The 17,658-nt window shown below is 48.7% G+C and overlaps 1 protein-coding gene across 1 annotated transcript in view; it reads right to left on the bottom strand.

The window, feature by feature from the left end:
- Positions 1-1,508: 1,508 nt before the first annotated feature.
- SPICE1 (spindle and centriole associated protein 1) overlaps positions 1,509-17,658 on the bottom strand; it is a gene marked incomplete at its 3' end in the record, with an annotated part of 32,156 nt that continues 16,006 nt past the window's right edge. Inside the window, 10 exon segments of the mRNA XM_056559954.1 lie at positions 1,509-1,593; positions 3,080-3,173; positions 4,760-4,928; positions 9,955-10,307; positions 11,689-11,868; positions 12,007-12,133; positions 13,038-13,169; positions 13,333-13,604; positions 13,760-13,897; positions 14,882-15,018. Of these exon segments, the coding sequence (XP_056415929.1) occupies positions 1,509-1,593; positions 3,080-3,173; positions 4,760-4,928; positions 9,955-10,307; positions 11,689-11,868; positions 12,007-12,133; positions 13,038-13,169; positions 13,333-13,604; positions 13,760-13,897; positions 14,882-15,018 (1,687 nt within the window).

Genomic DNA, 17,658 nt, shown 5'->3' with positions numbered 1-17,658 from the left:
AACAACTAACCCTCCCCACCGGAAGGTCCCTGCAGCATAGATGGCCAAAGAAGGATGGCCCGGTGAGTAGGAAACAAAAGGGGGTTCTGGATGATGACAAAGGGATTGACAGGCGGTGATTATGAAGAGCATGATCACCCCCCCTATCATCATCATCACCCTGTCATCATCATCACCCTCATCATCGGCCGTCACGCCCCCTCCCATAGACATGAATGGAGGGAGCGTGGGGTGACATCTCGACCCCCGCCGCGGAAACCCAGAATTCAAAACATACTATTTAGGTATGCTGCATAGAGATTGCGGTGGGTCCCCTGCGATCAGACAGAGGCGGAGTACCCCTTTAACCCCTTAAGGACTAAGCAAATTTTAACCTTAAAGACCAGACCAATTTTATTTTAGCGTTTTTGTTTTTTCCTCCTCTCCTTCTAAAATCCATAACTCTTTCATATTTCCATCTACAGACCCATATAAGGGCTCAATACGATTAAAATGATACCCATGGCTAAATACTTTTAAATTTTTGTACCACTTAAAAAAAATCTAAAAAACTTTTTGTACAAAATCAGTAATCTAAAATCGCCCTATTTTACCACCTATAACTTTTTCATTTTTCCGTATATAGGGCGGTATGAGGGCTCATTTTTTGCTGTACTTTTTATCAATACCACATTTGCATATATAAAACTTTTAGATACATTTTTTATAATTTTTTTTTTTGGAATAAAATGTGACTAAAAAGCAGCATTTATGGACTTTTTTTTAAAAATTTTTACGTTTACATCGTTCACCGTACGGGGATCATTAACATTATATTTTGATACTTCGGATATTTCCGCATATCCAAATGTTTATAAAAAATTTTTTTTTTTTACACTTTTTGGGGGTAAAAAATGGGGAAAACAGAGAGACAATTTCCATTTTTGTTGGGGGAGGGGATTTTTCACATTTACAATTTTTTTTTTGTTTTTTACTTTTTATTTTTACACTCTATGTCTACTAGGGGACTATCTATAGCAATCATTTGATTGCTAATACTGTTCATAGGACACAGCACTGATCAGTGTTATCGGTGATCTTCTGCTCTGGTCTGCTGATCTCAGACCAGACGGACGGAGGCAGGTGAGGGGACCTCCGTCCACCATTACAGACGATCGGATCCCCGCGGCAGCGCTGCGGGCGATCCGATCATCTATTTTAACATGCGCATTGTCACAGATGCCATCATCTATACTGATTACAGTATCTGAGGGGTTAATGGCAGCCATTACTGGAAGGTCCCAGGCTGCTGCTAGCAGCCGGAACCTGCTGTGTATGAAGCGAACACGGCTCCGATGCTCGTGGCCATACACAGGGCGTAAATGTATGTCCTGGTGCACTAAGTACCGCCGCACCAGGACGTACATTTACATCCGTGGTCGTTAAGGGGTTATATACACTGTATACGTCATCTGTTCAGTACATAGACCCAGCAACATAGTCATGGACGATTCCCGCTCCTATCTTACCTTTAGCCGTTGCACATCTGACATTGATCTCCCTCCTCTGGATGAGCCGCTCACAGAGGGATTGGATCTCTGAGAGGCGCTTGATCTATGAGGTTTGGAGAGATGAGTGTTAGCTCTGCAGCCCAGCTCTATCATACGCACAGGATTCACATATATTAAATAGCTACAGCTTCTGTACCCAAACGACAAGCATAATCCGCACTGATGGCCTGAGGAAGACTGCGCCGCCTGCTCCTGCTGCCTCACCTCATTCTCTCGGGATGTCATCTGTGTCTGCTGCACTGCATCATGGGAGATGTAGTGTACAACAGTCTGATGAAGAAAACCTCTCCCAGAATGCAGAGGATCTCAGGAGTCCATGATACATTCTACATTAAGGACCGATACCTGTGGGCAGGTATCACGGAGGTGCCCTGTGCTATGCAGCGCCCAATCGCAATGATATCTGGCATTAAACCTTTAGACACCGCAATCAAAGTTGATTGGGGCATCTAAAAGTCCTGAAGTTAAAGGGGTACTCCACCAAAAAACATCTTATCCCCTATCCAAAGGACGTGCCCTGCGGCGGGCCCCCTGCGATCTTAGCTGGCAGTGGCGGTGTCCGTGTTCATGACATCATGTCACGCCTTCTCCATTCATCTCTATAGGAGGAGGCGTGAGGGGTAGTACGTAGCAGTCACACCTCCTCCCATAGACATGAATAGAGGGGGCGTGGCGGCTGTAGTCACCAGTCATCCAGCACGGAGCGGAGTTCGCTCTGTGCACGGATGACTGGGGTGCCGGACGGGAGATCGCGGGGATCCCCAGCAGCGGGACTCCCGCGATCAGACATCTTATCCCCTATCGTTTGAATAGTGGATAAGATGTTTTTCAGTGGAGTACCCCTTTAACTGCTGATAGCTCCAGGATGCTGATCGGGATCACCGTGGTGCCCCGATCAGCTGAGAGGTCCCTTACCGTACTTGTGCCGCCCGATGGTCACTCCTCCGCTCCTATACTGCAGGCAGTAGTGAAGGAGCGGCAATAAAATGATCAATGCTGTGCTATGGCATAGCATTGATCATTGTATTCAATCTACAGATTAAAAACAGACTAAAAAGAATAAGAATAATAATAAATGTGAATAAACCCCCTTGCGTAATAAAAGTTGGAATCACCCCCCCCCCCCCTTCCTTTTCAAAAAGTTAAAAATTTTAACACATGTTCACACGGGTGGATTTATTTCCAGCTTTTCTGCTACGTATTTGAAAGGGGGCGGGCTCTTTTCGTCTGTCCGCAGCAGAATTTATGCTGCAGAAAATCAGCCGCAAGCCCCATTGAAGTCAATAGGATCTGTAGCGGATTTTCCACAGTGGAAATTCCGCTGCGGAAAATCTGCTGCGGACAGCTGAGAAAAGCCTGCCCCCATTGAAATACGCAAATAAATCCGCTCGTGTGAACGTACCCTAAAAAAAAAAAAAATCTCATGACATTGACAAAAAGATAAATAAGGATCAGTACTCTTACTCGGTCTTAAAAAAAAAACGGTATGGGGACATCCCTAATCTACATGATTCTAACCCAACTCTTACCTGCGCCCGCTGCCCGGAGATGGGGTCTCCTCAATGGAAGAGTCGGTAAACTGGGGCATTGGGATCACGGCATCGATGATCTGCACTCTCCTGCCTGAAAACACAAGGTGGAAATGTTACGAGGCGGCTACGGGGATGAGGCTGGAGCACTACAACTCTCATCATACTGTGACCCATATCAGGAGTATATAAAAAGGGAGATTTCCTTATACTATTAGCCCATGAACCCCTGCCTGTAGACAATGGCAGGAACCAGACCAGTGTTTCCCAACTAGTGTGCCTCCAGGTGTAGCAAAACTACAACTCCCAGCATGCCCAGACAGCCTTTGGCACAAGCACCGATCCGTTACTGCAATGTTATCAATGGAACACTGAGCGGCATTTACTTAAAAATTGGGCAGTGGAGAACAAGCAAAGGGCCCATAGATGTCCCCATTTATTGTAAATCCCCTGGAGCAGTGTTTTCCATCCAGTGTGCCTCCAGCTGTTGCAAAACTACAATTGCCAGAATGGCTAGACAGCCGATGGCTTTCTGGGAGTGCTGGAGGTTGTAGTTTTGCAACAGCTGGGGGCACTCTTGTCGGGAAAAACTGGTATTAGATGTGTATAGGAAGCTGAACACTTTGCTTTCATAGCATTCAGCTTCCCTGATCATACATTGTGTATTATAGTGTTTTTCAACCAATCTGACTACTGCTGTCCGGGCATGCTGAGAGTTGCAGTTTTGCAACAGCTGGAGGCACACTGGTTAGTAAACACTGGTATTAGATGTGTATAGGAAGCTGAACACTTTGCTTTTATAGCATTCAGCTTCCCTGATCATACATTGTGTATTATAGTGTTTTCCAACCAGTCTGCCTCCAGCCGTTGCAAAACTACAACTCCCAGCAAGCCCGGACAGCCGTTGGCTGTCCGGGCATGCTGAGAGTTGTAGTTTTGCAACAGCTGGAGGTACACTGATTGTGAAACACAGGACTAGACAGTATTTCAAATTGTCCCCCCTAATCTGTCCTCTTTATATCTTGTCCCCGTTCAGACCTTGCAGTGCAAGGCAAGGCAGATGTTGCTTGTACTAACCCTTTAAAGGGGGTATTCCAGGAAAAAAAAATTTTTTAAATATCAACTGGCTCCAGAAAGTTTAACAGATTTGTAAATTACTTCTATTTAAAAATCTTAATCCGTTCCGTACTTATGAGCTTCTGAAGTTGAGTTGTTCTTTTCTGTCTAAGTGCTCTCTGATGACACCTGTCTCGGGAACCGCCCAGTTTAGAAGCAAATCCCCATAGCAAACCTCTTCTAAACTGGGCGTTTCCCGAGACACTTGTCATCAGAGAGCACTTAGCACTTAAAGAACAACCTTAACTTCAGAAGCTCCTAAGTACTGAAAGGATTAAGATTTTTTTTTATAGAAGTAATTTACAAATCTGTTTAACTTTCTGGAGCCAGTTGATATATAAAAAAAAAGTTTTTTCCTTGAACACCCCTTTAACATGGGTTCGTAGGATAACTCATTTAATTAATTAATTATAAGGTTTCATTTAATTATAAGGTTTATCCAGGTTTACAAAAATGCAGCCGCTTTCTTCTAAAAACAGTGCCACCCCTGTCTTAAGGTTGAGTGCGGTATTACACAGTACCTGGCCTCAATAGAGGAGAGTTAATCCCCGACAGGTGCAGTACCTGACTCCTCCTGCTGTGGTGTGATGGGCGAGATGGCGGGCGAGACCACCAGGCTCTGTTTCTGCTGCTCGATGAGTCTCAGAAGTTTATCCCGGGCCTCTGTGCTCTGCCGGTTCAGCTCCGCAATCCTCATCTCCAGCGTCGCCGGACTACGTATAGACGACGCCTCCTGCAGGACAGGTAAAGAGCAAACAGCAGCGTTATCACCGGGTTATGTTCAGACCATGCAGACTATAAACTATTATAGCACCGCTACCTCTGCTTGCTGTCATCCAATAGTAACGTTTACTCTTTTCTTCCAGTAAACATAAATCCGTCCTGGTCAGAATTATATCAAAAAGGACATAAGCAATGAAGGTTTCCATTCACTGACTGCAAGCAGAAATCTTATAAAAACAGCCAGGAACTGATGAAGAAAGTATATAAGAATAGTGCACAATTTTTATTATACATTGAATATAATTTATATGTATCTCTCTACTATTAAATTCTCTTCACTTCTTCCTATAAAGTCTCATAATTCAGTGTCCCTGACTATCACTGACACTATCCCTGTGTTTCTTTTCATTCAAAACCCTCTCTTTGTACCCGATTTATTGTCTTCTTGGCTGCTCATTCAGCCGTCCCAGTGTGAGGGAGGAAGGGGCGTGGCTGTGATCACAGTAAAGCTGGCAGCTCTGAATCTTCCCTCTGTTTACAACTAAACGTGCAGAGAGAAGAAAGATCGGAGCTCAGATAGTAAAATGAATGAGGGCCTGCAGTAAGGCAGAGTCAGGCATATGCCCTGCTGTGTTATGAGCACAGTGCTGGCTCCTGCCTGTATGATTGACAGGCAGGGAGCAGTGCTGAGCTTGTCTGTGTCCCGGCTGCAGTCTGAGATTTCGGACTCCAGCATGAGTCTGAAATCTATAAAAAAAAAAAATAAAGATTTGCGGCCAGGACTGGTAGGGAGACCCCTAGTGGTCATTTTTTCAAAGTGGAAAATTAAATAGAAAGAAGCATATTTTTTAATAACATCCTATTGGAAAGTTATTCTGCATATATTACTATAATACAGTGACCCCCCGACATGCGATGGCCCCGACATATGATCAAATCAACATACGATGCTTTTATATGTCGGGGCCATCGCATTAACTGCTATCCGACAGCGCAAAATGCTTAAGCTGCTGTTGGATAGCAGTTTAAGCATCCCGGGCAGGTTCACTTACCTATCCCCGCTGCTCCGGGTCCACTTCGCGATCCTCCAGCGTCTTCTGCATCTTCTCCGGGGTCCGGGCCTCACTTTCCGGCGTCGTTATTACGTCGCTGCGCACGCCGTCCCGGCTCACCAACTTAATAATGTCACCAGAAAGCGAGGCCCGGACACCGGAGAAGATGCAGAAGAAGCCGGAGCAGCGGGACGGCATCGGGAGCCCCTGGGACAGCGGTGAGGATTCGGTCCGGAGCGGCGGGGACAGGGGAGTATTAAATGCACTTTTTACATTGCACGAATCCCTCAAGATATGATGGATTCGACAAACGATGGGTCGTTTGGAACGAATTACCATCGCATGTTGAGGGACCACTGTATATCAAGTTTTTTTTTGATGAAAGGTACCTTTAAAAGGTGTCACTGTCACGTAGAAAAACGTTGAATAATGCCCTACTAACCTTGTACTGATCCTGAGCTACCATGTTCTAACCCCAGTCACATTCAGAGCTGCATTCACCAGTTAAAAGGTCGCTGTCAGATTCAAAAAGTTTTGTATGTTGTTCATCATAGTAGGGATCGACCGATATCGTTTTTTTAGGGACGATACCGATAATCGGTGGAGGTTAGGGCCGATAGCTGATAACTTATACCGATATTCCGGTATAAGTTATCGGCTATTTATCCCCCCGCGACACCGCTGCAGATCATTGATTTAAAGCGGGCGCTTTAAATCAATGCACTGCAGTGGCTTTTGCGGAGCCATAGGCCGCCGCCACCCGCTTCTCTCCCCCTGCCTGTCCGGGGGGTCCTGAGACCTCTCACCGCCACTGCTCACCCCTGCCGCCCCGCACCGCGCCTAAGGGTGCCTCCAGCTGTTGCAAAACTACTACTCCCAGCATGCCCGGACAGCCGTTGGCTGTCCGGGCATGCTGGGAGTTGTAGTTTTGCAACAGCTGGAGGGCCTCATGTAGGTATAGTATATTATACAGACCCCTGTCCATCCCAGAACCCTGATTCACCTTCCCAGTTGCTGCAGAGCCGTTCGGGGAGGGTGGTCCGGGCCATCCATCCTTCCTGTAGTGTCCGGCGGCATTCCGGGTGGAGGGTGAACCGGTCCGGGCTGTCCTTCTTCTCCGGGGGTCCTCTTCTCCACTCCGGGCAGGCTCCGGCCTAGTAACGCTGCATAGACACCGCTGCGCAGCGACGCACCTGAGGTCACGGCGTAGCGGCGTCTATGCAGCGTACTAGGCCGGAGCCTGCCCGGAGTGGAGAAGAGGACCCCCCCGGAGAAGAAGAAGGACAGCCCGGACCGGTTCACCCTCCACCCGGAATGCCGCCGGACACTACAGGAAGGATGGAAGGATGGCCCGGACCACCCCCATTACGGGTAAGTTTAATTTTTTTTTATTGACTCGGGAGGGTGGGGGAGGGGCCCGACCGGTATAGCGGTATGGGCAAAAATCCATACCGTGGGAGAAAAAAAAAAAACCGTATCCGGTTCATACCGGTATACCGCCCAGCACTATGGTGGGGGGTGCGACGCGGTGCGGTGGGTCGGTGCGGTGGGGCATTATCGGCTTATCGGCAAGGTAATTGCCGATACCTATAATGCCCAAAATCGTGATTATCGGCCGATAATATCGGCCATACCGATAATCGGTCGATCCCTACATCATAGCAAAACATTAAAGGGATACTCCACTGGAAAACATTTTTTTTTTTTAATCAACTGGTGTCTGGTGTGTGAAAATTAAACAGATTTGTAAATTACTTCTATTAAAAAATCTTAATCTTTCCAATACTTATTAGCTGCTGTTATGATCCACAGGAAGTTATTTTCTTTTTGAATTTCCTTTCTGACTGACCACAGTGCTCTCTGCTGACACCTCTGTCCGTGTCAGGAACTGTTCAGAGCAGGAGAGGTTTTCTATGGGGATTTTCTCCTACTCTGGACAGTTCTTAAAATGGACAGAGGTGTCAGCAGAGAGCACTGTGGTCAGACAGAAAGGAAATTCAAAAATAAAAGAATTCTGGATCATAAAAGATGCTGATAAGTCCTGGAAGTATTAACATTTTTTAATAAAAGGAATTTACAAATCTGTTTAACTTTCTGTCACCAGTTGATAAAAAAAAAAAAAGTTTTTGAATCTGACACCGACCTTTTGACTGGTGAATGCAGCTCTGAATGTGACTGGGGTTCCAGTGGAGTACCCCTTTAAGCCTTCTAATATACTTCATAAGAAAAATGTTATTTCATTTTGATAGAAATCATGTCTTATAATAATCACCACTAGGTGTCCCCATACTATCCAGAACATAATCCTGTCTGGCTGGAGCATCATCTTTGTCCCACGTGAAAAACAGGTAGGAAAAAAAAAAGTCCAAGAAGTGAGGGCGGGACTAGCACTCCACTGTGCTCACTCCTGTCCTATCAGACTGAAGCATGAAAACAGAGTAAGGGGTTACAGAGCAGCCTGCATTGATTGGATGAAGAGACCCAGCACAGCACAGCAGACTAAGGGAGGAAGAGGAGTCCTGCAGAATGAGGACTCCCAGCCAGGGCACAGAATGACAAACCAAGTAAGCAACAGAAAGAAGGTATTTGTGAGAGAAATATAGGTGCAAGACATATAAAAATTACATGATCAAGAGGTACTGAGTATATAGGATATATGACAGGTACTCTTTAAACGTACACTGTACCATGTCAAAAGTTTTTGATCAGTCTGGGTCTAAGTGCAGACATTTATACTGATCAGGAGAATGCAGTGATCTTTGTCTTGCTGCTCCATTATAAGTACAGTGACCCCCCCCGACCTACGATGGCCCCGAGATACGATCATTTCAGCGTACGATCACTCTCAGAGGCCATCACATGGTGAAGGCAGCATCAACATACAACGCTTTTGTATGTCGGGGCCATCGCATAAACAGCTATCCGGCAGCGCAGACTGCTTCATCTGCCTCCGGATAGCCGTTTAAAGGTGCCCTGTGTGGTCCGGTGTCACTCACCTTTCCCTGACGTTCCGGACCGTCCTCTTCGGGCTCCGCTGCATGGCCGTCGCCCTTTTTCTTCATCCTCATGCCGCCACGCACGCCGTCCCGTCATCCAACAGGAGCGGTGTGCACAGCACACTTACATTGCATGGATCCCTCAACATACAATGGATTCAAGTAACGATTCATTTGGAACGACTTACCATCGTATGTTGAGGGATCACTGTATATGGAGTAGAGAGACAAAGCTCGTTCTTATGTGACATGTGTACATTTAGGGTATGTTCACACTGCAGAACTGTAGCTGAATCGATGCTCGCGGCATTCAGCAAGCGGAGATTCAGCCTGGCAGCCGGCGGCAGCGGTAGGACCGCGCGGCATTGCGCCGTCACCATTGACGGCTATGCAGTGCTTGCGGACATGTTCTTTCTTTGCGGGGAACAATTGTCCGCCGCTGAAATTCCGCAGTGTGAACGGGTCTCGCGGAAGACCCATTCACACAGATGCTAACGTCCACTGTGCGGATTTTTACTCGCGGAATTCCGCACACGTATGGGTATTCCGCAGTGTGAACATAATTGATAGCAAGAAGAATTGTGAACGCAGCTCTGAATGTGAATGGAGAAAAAACATAAAAGCAGCTCAGGATCAGTACAAGGGAATTAGAGCATCATTCATTAGACCAGTGTTTCCAAACCAGGGTGCCTCCAGCTGTTGCAAAACTACAACTCTCAGTATGCCGAAGACTTCGGCTGTCCGGGCATGCTGGGAGTTGCAACAGCTGAAGGCACACAATCTGGAGTGCACACTACAATCTTCTATACTGTCACCCCTTATCTATCCTTTTGATATCTTGTCCCTGTGCCTCCAGCTGTTGCAAAACTACAAAACCCAGCATGCCCAGACAGCCTTCGGCTGTCTGGGCATGCTGGGAGTTGTAGTTTTGCTATAGCTGGAGGCTCCTTGGTTAAGACACACTGCATTAGACTATAATAGACGTTACCTTATTATCTGCGGTCACCGGTGAAGTGTCCGCACTGTCGCTGGCTCTGCCGGTCTTATAACTGAGCTGCTTCAGCTGAGCCTTCAGTGCGTTGTTCTGACAGGTCAGTTCAGCCATCCGAGATACAATATCATTATCATCAGTCATGGTGGGGTGAGTTCCCCGGCCCTCGGTATGGGGGTGATCAGCAGGTATTTCCTCCTGAGGACAGGAAGGGTGAGAAGCAGCGACACAAGACAAACTCTGAGCGCGAGACGGTAACTTCCACCTCTGTGCAGTCGGATCGGGACGATGGGCCGGAGCGGGGACGTCCTTACTAGATGATGAAGATAAGTCATGGCTGCTGAGAAGCGCTGCAACAAAATGGAGAAATATCATTACAAGAGAGTACGCAAGAAATTAAATATTACTACTCATCTACAGTGGCTTAAAGGGGTAGTCCAGTGCTGAAAAACATATCCCCTATCCTAAGGATAAGTTTCAGATCGCGGGGGGTCCGACCACTGGGGCCCCCCGCCATCTCCTGTACGGGGCCCCGGCTCACTGGTCAGATAGCGGGTGTCGACCACCGCATGACGCGGCGGCTGACACGCCCCCTCAATACATCACTATGGTAGAGCCGGAGATTGTCGAAGGCAGAGGGGACGTGTCAGCTGCCGCTTTGTGCGGTGGTCAACAAGCCCCCTTCCTGGCGGCTGCCGGGGCCCCGTACAGGAGATCGCGGGGGGGGCCCAGCGGTCGGACCCCCCGCGATCTGAAATTTATCCCCTATCCTTAGGATAGGGGATACATTTTTTCAGCACTGGATATCTCCTTTAAAGGGGTACTCCACTGCTCAGCGTTAGGAACAAACTGTTCCAAACGCCGGAACCGGGAGCTCGTAACATCATAGCTCCACCCCCTCGTGGCATCATGCCCCGCCCCTCAATGCAAGTCTATGGGAGGGGGCGTGGCAGCCGTCATGCCCCCTCCCATAGAATTGCATTGAGGGGGCGGAGCATGATGCCATGAGGGGGGCGGAGCTAAGTCATCACGAGCTGCGGCTAAAGCTCCAGCGTTCGGGACAGTGTGTTCCAAACGCTGAGCAGCGGAGTACCCCTTTAAGGAGTTCTCCAGAAATTGTTTTCATTAACTGGCTCCAGAAAGTTACACAGATATGTAAATTACTTCTATTTAACAATCTTATCACTCCCAGTACTTATCAGCTGCTGTATATGCTCCACAGGAAGTTGTGTAGTTCTTTCAAGTCTGAGCACAGTGCTCTCTGCTGACACCTCTGTCTGTGTCAGGAACTGTCCAGAGCCGGAGCAAATATCTATAGTAAACCTCTCCTGCTCTGGACAGTTCCTGTCACTGACAGAGGTGGCAGCAGAGAGCACTGTGATCAGGATGGAAAGAACTACACAACTTTTTGTGGAGCATACAGCAGCTGATAAGTACTGGAAGGATTGAGATGCGTAAATAGACAAAATTTACAAATCTGTATAACTTTCTGTCACCAGTTGATTTGGGAAATTTCGTTTTTCCTCTGGAGTACCCCTTTAAAGTTAGTCTGTGGATTAACTAGCCGATCTGACTGTTGGGGCCCCCTAGTGATCTTCAGTCTCCCGCCTGTGTGCCACCTGTCTATTCATTCTCTATGGGAGACACGGAAATAGCCAAATGCAGCATTCCATTGTGTCCATGGAATGTTCTTTATCCCCCATATATCTGACTATAAATCCAACTACTTACACGAGGACTGGTCCCTGAAATCTGGCCGAGTTGTCTGCCTGGGGGGAGATAACATGATGGCGGGCTGAAAATCCAGCGGAGAAGTCATCTTCCCGAATGTTGACATCTGTGTAATGCTGGATGCATCATAACCAGGGTGGGGCGCTGCTGAGTCTCCATGCTCTTCTGCACCTTGTAAGCCTGGTAGCAACGACATACATTCATCTTATTGTTTATACAGTGATAGATCTCCTGCCCCTACAGATTCAGGATCCTAGGGGGGGGGGGGGGGGGGCGCTTTTTAATGTTTCCTCTAGTAGACATCAGTAGTTAACTCACCAGGTCCTGACACATGATCAGAGTTGGAGTTGGCTGGGGCGTTCATCTGCGCAGGGCTGACCATGACAAGATTGGTCGTAGCCCCTCCAGGAGATTGGGACTGGTCAGACAGGAACTGGTGATCGGCCTGTGGAACGTAGAAGCGTTATTTACACAACACTGAGAAGCGTTTATTGATTATGGTTCACTGATACGCTGCAATAGATCCAGCGATGTGGATTTCCTATCGCGTACCGCGCGCCACACCTATCCAACCGTCAGTGGCTGTGATCAAAAGCATTTTTTTGGGGGGTCATGAAATCCTGCAAAAATTAGGTAAAAAAATTGCTGTACACACCATCTGCACACAGTACAAAGGCTGTATGCAGGTTACAGCACCCGGAGTTCATGACCCTTTAAGCACAGTAACCCCTTATACTCTTGGACAGTGGGGTCCTCAGGATCTGCCCCTCAATGATAACACATCCTATCTGGTTAAAGGGGTATTCCAAGAATTTTTATATATATATTATATATATATATATATATATAATCAATCAACTGGTTCCAGAAAGTTAAACAGATTTGTAAATGACTTCTATTAAAAAATCTTAATCCTTCCAATAATTATCAGTTGCTGAAGTTGAGTTGTTGTTTTCTGTCTGACAACAGTGCTTTCTGCTGACATCTCTGCTTGTCTAAGGAACTGCAGAGTAGAAGAGGTTTACTATGGGGATTTGCTTCGAAACTGGGCGGTTCCCGAGACACGTGTCATCAGAGAGCAGTTAGACAGAAAAGAAAAACTCAACTTCAGAAGCTCATAAGTATTGAAAGGATTAAGATTTTTTTATAGAAGTAATTTACAAATCTGTTTAACTTTCTGGAGCCAGTTGATATATAAAAAAAAGTTTTTTCCTGGATAACCCCTTTAAGATGTCCCTGGCACACCGTGGCCACCCAATGCCCTAGATATGGAGACTGATGATGATGGTGGCGTCTATGTAGTATCCACACATACCTGTAGATAAAAGACAATGACTTTACAACATTACCGGGGATAGGGAGCGGCCATCTTTTATAGCGAGAATCTCCGCAGTCAGGGCATCTATGAGGAGTCGCTGTTCACTGAGCTCGTCTTTGAGCCGCTGCCTCTCCAGGGACTCCTGGCGCTGCTGGCGGTCGCTCTGAAGAGGAATAAGAAGACCCTGTTAGTTATACAGATTGTCAGTACCGACAGATCCCCCCCGACCATTAGAGCGTTATACACCAGTTACTGTTTCATCTCAAAAACCCAACATAACCACAGAGACTGGATCCCAGCTCTGCCCATTGATGCGGCCATCTTACCTCCTTCAGGTAGGACACCAGGCGCCTTATAGAACTGACAAGGGACAGAGTGAATCCGGTCAGCCCCTGAGACTGTGGCATGGAGGGAACTTCCCGGCCGGTCTCCCTCTCGTAGGTCTCCAATTCTCTTTCCACCTCTTGGATCATCTGGTTCAGGACATCCAGACTGGACTGACTGCAGCCTGACCGCTCATAGGTGGAGGAGGACGGGGGGTCCGCGCTCCGACTGCTGGAAACAGTCCCTGGGTCCCTTTTGGGTCCCTTCTTCTTTCCTTTAGAAAAGCAAAGACCCAATAAACATGTTGTATTTCCCACTTATTCAGCACCAGCTCCCACTTATACAGCTCAGCCTGACTGTGTGATGCATGTTTTGGGTTTGGGCAGAGGGGGCGCTGTGTTATGTCTGAAGGTTCAGCGTCGCCCCTACCTTTACTCTGAAGCCTGCGGTGGTTTATGGGCTGGGGGTTTAACACGCGGCCGATGACAGAACTGGTCTCCGGCTCCTCTTGTTCCTCCTGGGTAAGTCGGGTCTTCACCTTGTTCACAGCGGCAGTGGCGTTTAAGGCTGAAGAGAAAATATGGACATAATACTGGGTGAGGGAGAAAACACCGGAGGCAACTGCTGCTGTATTCAGGATCTAATGGTTCTGCCCACAACATGGCGGGCATGACAGATACAGAAAGAACAAGAACAACTTGGGCATAGGGGTTCACCCTGGTGGGGACCATTCAGCTACCAATTCAGCTTATTTACTTTAAATAAGTAAGTAAAGGACATGTAAACCTTTGCATCAAACATATCACTTCTCCAATGCAACTAAAAAAAGAATTAAAAGAGATCTGTAGTGCAATATAACTTAACCCCTATCCGAAGGATAGGGGATAAGTTATAGATCGCAGGGGGTCCGAGCGCTGGGGCCCCCAGGATCTCCTGGATGGGGCCGCGGCAGTATGCTGGAAAGGGGGCGTTCCGTCCCCGCAGCCAACACGCCCCCTCCATGTACCCCATAGAGATACATGGAGGGGGAGTGTCTGCCGCGGCTTTCTGCTGGGGACGAAACTGCACTTCCTGCAGACTGCTGTGGCCCCGTCCAGGAGATCCCGGGGGCCCCAGCGCTCAGACCCGCCGCAGTCTATAACTTATCCCCGATCCATTGGATAGGGGATAAGTTATGTTGCACTGGAATACTCCTTTAAGCAAGTTCACGAGTCTTGAAGCAAATTCTGCTCTTCTGCTCCCACTTTGTGTTTACAGCATCTATAGAGGCTCACGTGTCGCTATGGTTACAGACTACATACAACCCTGTGTAGTCTGATTCTCTCCTTTCTGTCAGGAAGAGAAGGCACATGGAATAACACATGAGCAGGATCAGACTACACCTATTGTAGATTGGATCCGTACAGACACATGATCCTGCTAAGGAGCTGTATGCACAAAACGTAAGATCTTAAATCAAATTGCAAAGATGCTTCATTTTACATTTGAGCAATAGAAAAATGGCTGAAAATGTGAACATTGCCTGTAAGAAAGGGGTGTGAATATGCTTACCAATCTGGCCATCCGGAGGGGGACCCCCACCTCTGGGCGTTACGAGGGGGTTCTCCAAATTCGGCGCTTTATTACTGGACCTGGACCACTGTTCAGATATGAGACGAGAACTCTCTTCATCCAATATCCGGCGAACCCTGGAAGAAAATCAAACATCAGAGAAACTGCAGCATCTTCACTACAGGCCCGACTCCAGCCGACCAAGACACTGTCCTATATGAAGAGCCCCCACCTCAGAGCACGTGAACGGGAGCCCCATCATAGGAGGTGGGTGCAGAGGTTATTGCCAGTCACCCAGCATCTTATAGAGTAGCTCCCACCATGTATATCATTTGGTTTTGTGTCCCTACCTATTGCTAATCTATCCCTAACCCCCTCCCTGCCTTTCCTATCTTCTAAACATCTACGCTCATGCTGCTCACTCTTGCCGACTTCCGCCCTCACCTCATCTATGCTGCTCTCCTGTCGGGTGCGCGCACAGATCAGGGGCCAATAGCAGCACGGCAGGCTGGTCCGGAGTCTCCTCCTCCCTGTTTAGCAGTTCATGTGCTACCCAGGGAGGAGGAATATAGGAGCATATCCGACCTCCATTGTGACACACATAACAGGGACTACAACTCCCAGCATGTGTCATTCAGGAGTCCCCCCCCCCCTTCACGCATAGAAATCATCCCCAGTCCGAGATTTATTCCCCAGCCCCTGCAGTCTATAAATGCCCAGCCCCAGCAGTCTATAAATGCCCAGCCCCTGCAGTCTATAAATGCCCAGCCCCTGCAGTCTATAAATGCCCAGCCCCTGCAGTCTATACATGCCCAGCCCCTGCAGTCTATACATGCCCAGCCCCTGCAGTCTATAAATGCCCAGCCCCTGCAGTCTATACATGCCCAGCCCCTGCAGTCTATACATCCCCAGCAGTCTATAAATGCCCAGCCCCTGCAGTCTATAAATGCCCAGCCCCTGCAGTCTATAAATGCCCAGCCCCTGCAGTCTATAAATGCCCAGCCCCTGCAGTCTATAAATGCCCAGCCCCTGCAGTCTATACATGCCCAGCCCCAGCAGTCTATAAATGCCCAGCCCCTGCAGTCTATACATGCCCAGCCCCTGCAGTCTATACATGCCCAGCCCCTGCAGTCTATACATGCCCAGCCCCTGCAGTCTATACATCCCCAGCAGTCTATAAATGCCCAGCCCCTGCAGTCTATAAATGCCCAGCAGTCTATAAATGCCCAGCCCCTGCAGTCTATACATGCCCAGCCCCTGCAGTCTATACATGCCCAGCCCCAGCAGTCTATACATGCCCAGCCCCTGCAGTCTATACATGCCCAGCCCCTGCAGTCTATACATGCCCAGCCCCTGCAGTCTATACATGCCCAGCCCCTGCAGTCTATACATGCCCAGCCCCTGCAGTCTATACATCCCCAGCAGTCTATAAATGCCCAGCCCCTGCAGTCTATACATGCCCAGCAGTCTATAAATGCCCAGCCCCTGCAGTCTATAAATGCCCAGCAGTCTATACATGCCCAGCCCCTGCAGTCTATACATGCCCAGCCCCTGCAGTCTATACATGCCCAGCCCCTGCAGTCTATACATGCCCAGCCCCTGCAGTCTATAAATGCCCAGCCCCTGCAGTCTATAAATGCCCAGCCCCTGCAGTCTATAAATGCCCAGCAGTCTATAAATGCCCAGCCCCTGCAGTCTATAAATGCCCAGCAGTCTATAAAATGCCAAGCCCCTGCAGTCTATAAATGCCCAGCCCCTGCAGTCTATACATGCCCAGCCCCTGCAGTCTATACATGCCCAGCCCCTGCAGTCTATACATGCCCAGCCCCTGCAGTCTATACATGCCCAGCCCCTGCAGTCTATACATCCCCAGCCCCTGCAGTCTATACATCCCCAGCCCCTGCAGTCTATACATCCCCAGCCCCTGCAGTCTATACATCCCCAGCAGTCTATACATGCCCAGCCCCTGCAGTCTATAAATGCCCAGCCCCTGCAGTCTATACATGCCCAGCCCCTGCAGTCTATACATCCCCAGCCCCTGCAGTCTATACATCCCCAGCCCCTGCAGTCTATACATCCCCAGCCCCTGCAGTCTATACATCCCCAGCCCCTGCAGTCTATACATCCCCAGCCCCTGCAGTCTATACATGCCCAGCCCCTGCAGTCTATACATGCCCAGCCCCTGCAGTCTATACATGCCCAGCCCCTGCAGTCTATACATGCCCAGCCCCTGCAGTCTATACATGCCCAGCCCCAGCAGTCTATACATGCCCAGCCCCAGCAGTCTATACATCCCCAGCCCCAGCAGTCTATACATCCCCAGCCCCTGCAGTCTATACATCCCCAGCCCCTGCAGTCTATACATCCCCAGCCCCTGCAGTCTATACATCCCCAGCCCCTGCAGTCTATACATCCCCAGCCCCAGCAGTCTATAAATGCCCAGCCCCTGCAGTCTATACATCCCCAGCCCCTGCAGTCTATACATCCCCAGCCCCTGCAGTCTATACATCCCCAGCCCCTGCAGTCTATACATCCCCAGCCCCTGCAGTCTATACATCCCCAGCCCCTGCAGTCTATACATCCCCAGCCCCTGCAGTCTATACATCCCCAGCCCCTGCAGTCTATACATCCCCAGCCCCTGCAGTCTATAAATGCCCAGCCCCTGCAGTCTATACATCCCCAGCCCCTGCAGTCTATACATCCCCAGCCCCTGCAGTCTATAAATGCCCAGCCCCTGCAGTCTATAAATGCCCAGCCCCTGCAGTCTATACATCCCC

Source organism: Hyla sarda, chromosome 2 (assembly GCF_029499605.1).
Source record: "Hyla sarda isolate aHylSar1 chromosome 2, aHylSar1.hap1, whole genome shotgun sequence".
Classification (NCBI taxonomy): domain Eukaryota; kingdom Metazoa; phylum Chordata; class Amphibia; order Anura; family Hylidae; genus Hyla; species Hyla sarda.
Note: the sequence above shows the minus strand (reverse complement) of the source record. Positions and strands in the feature narration are given on the sequence as shown.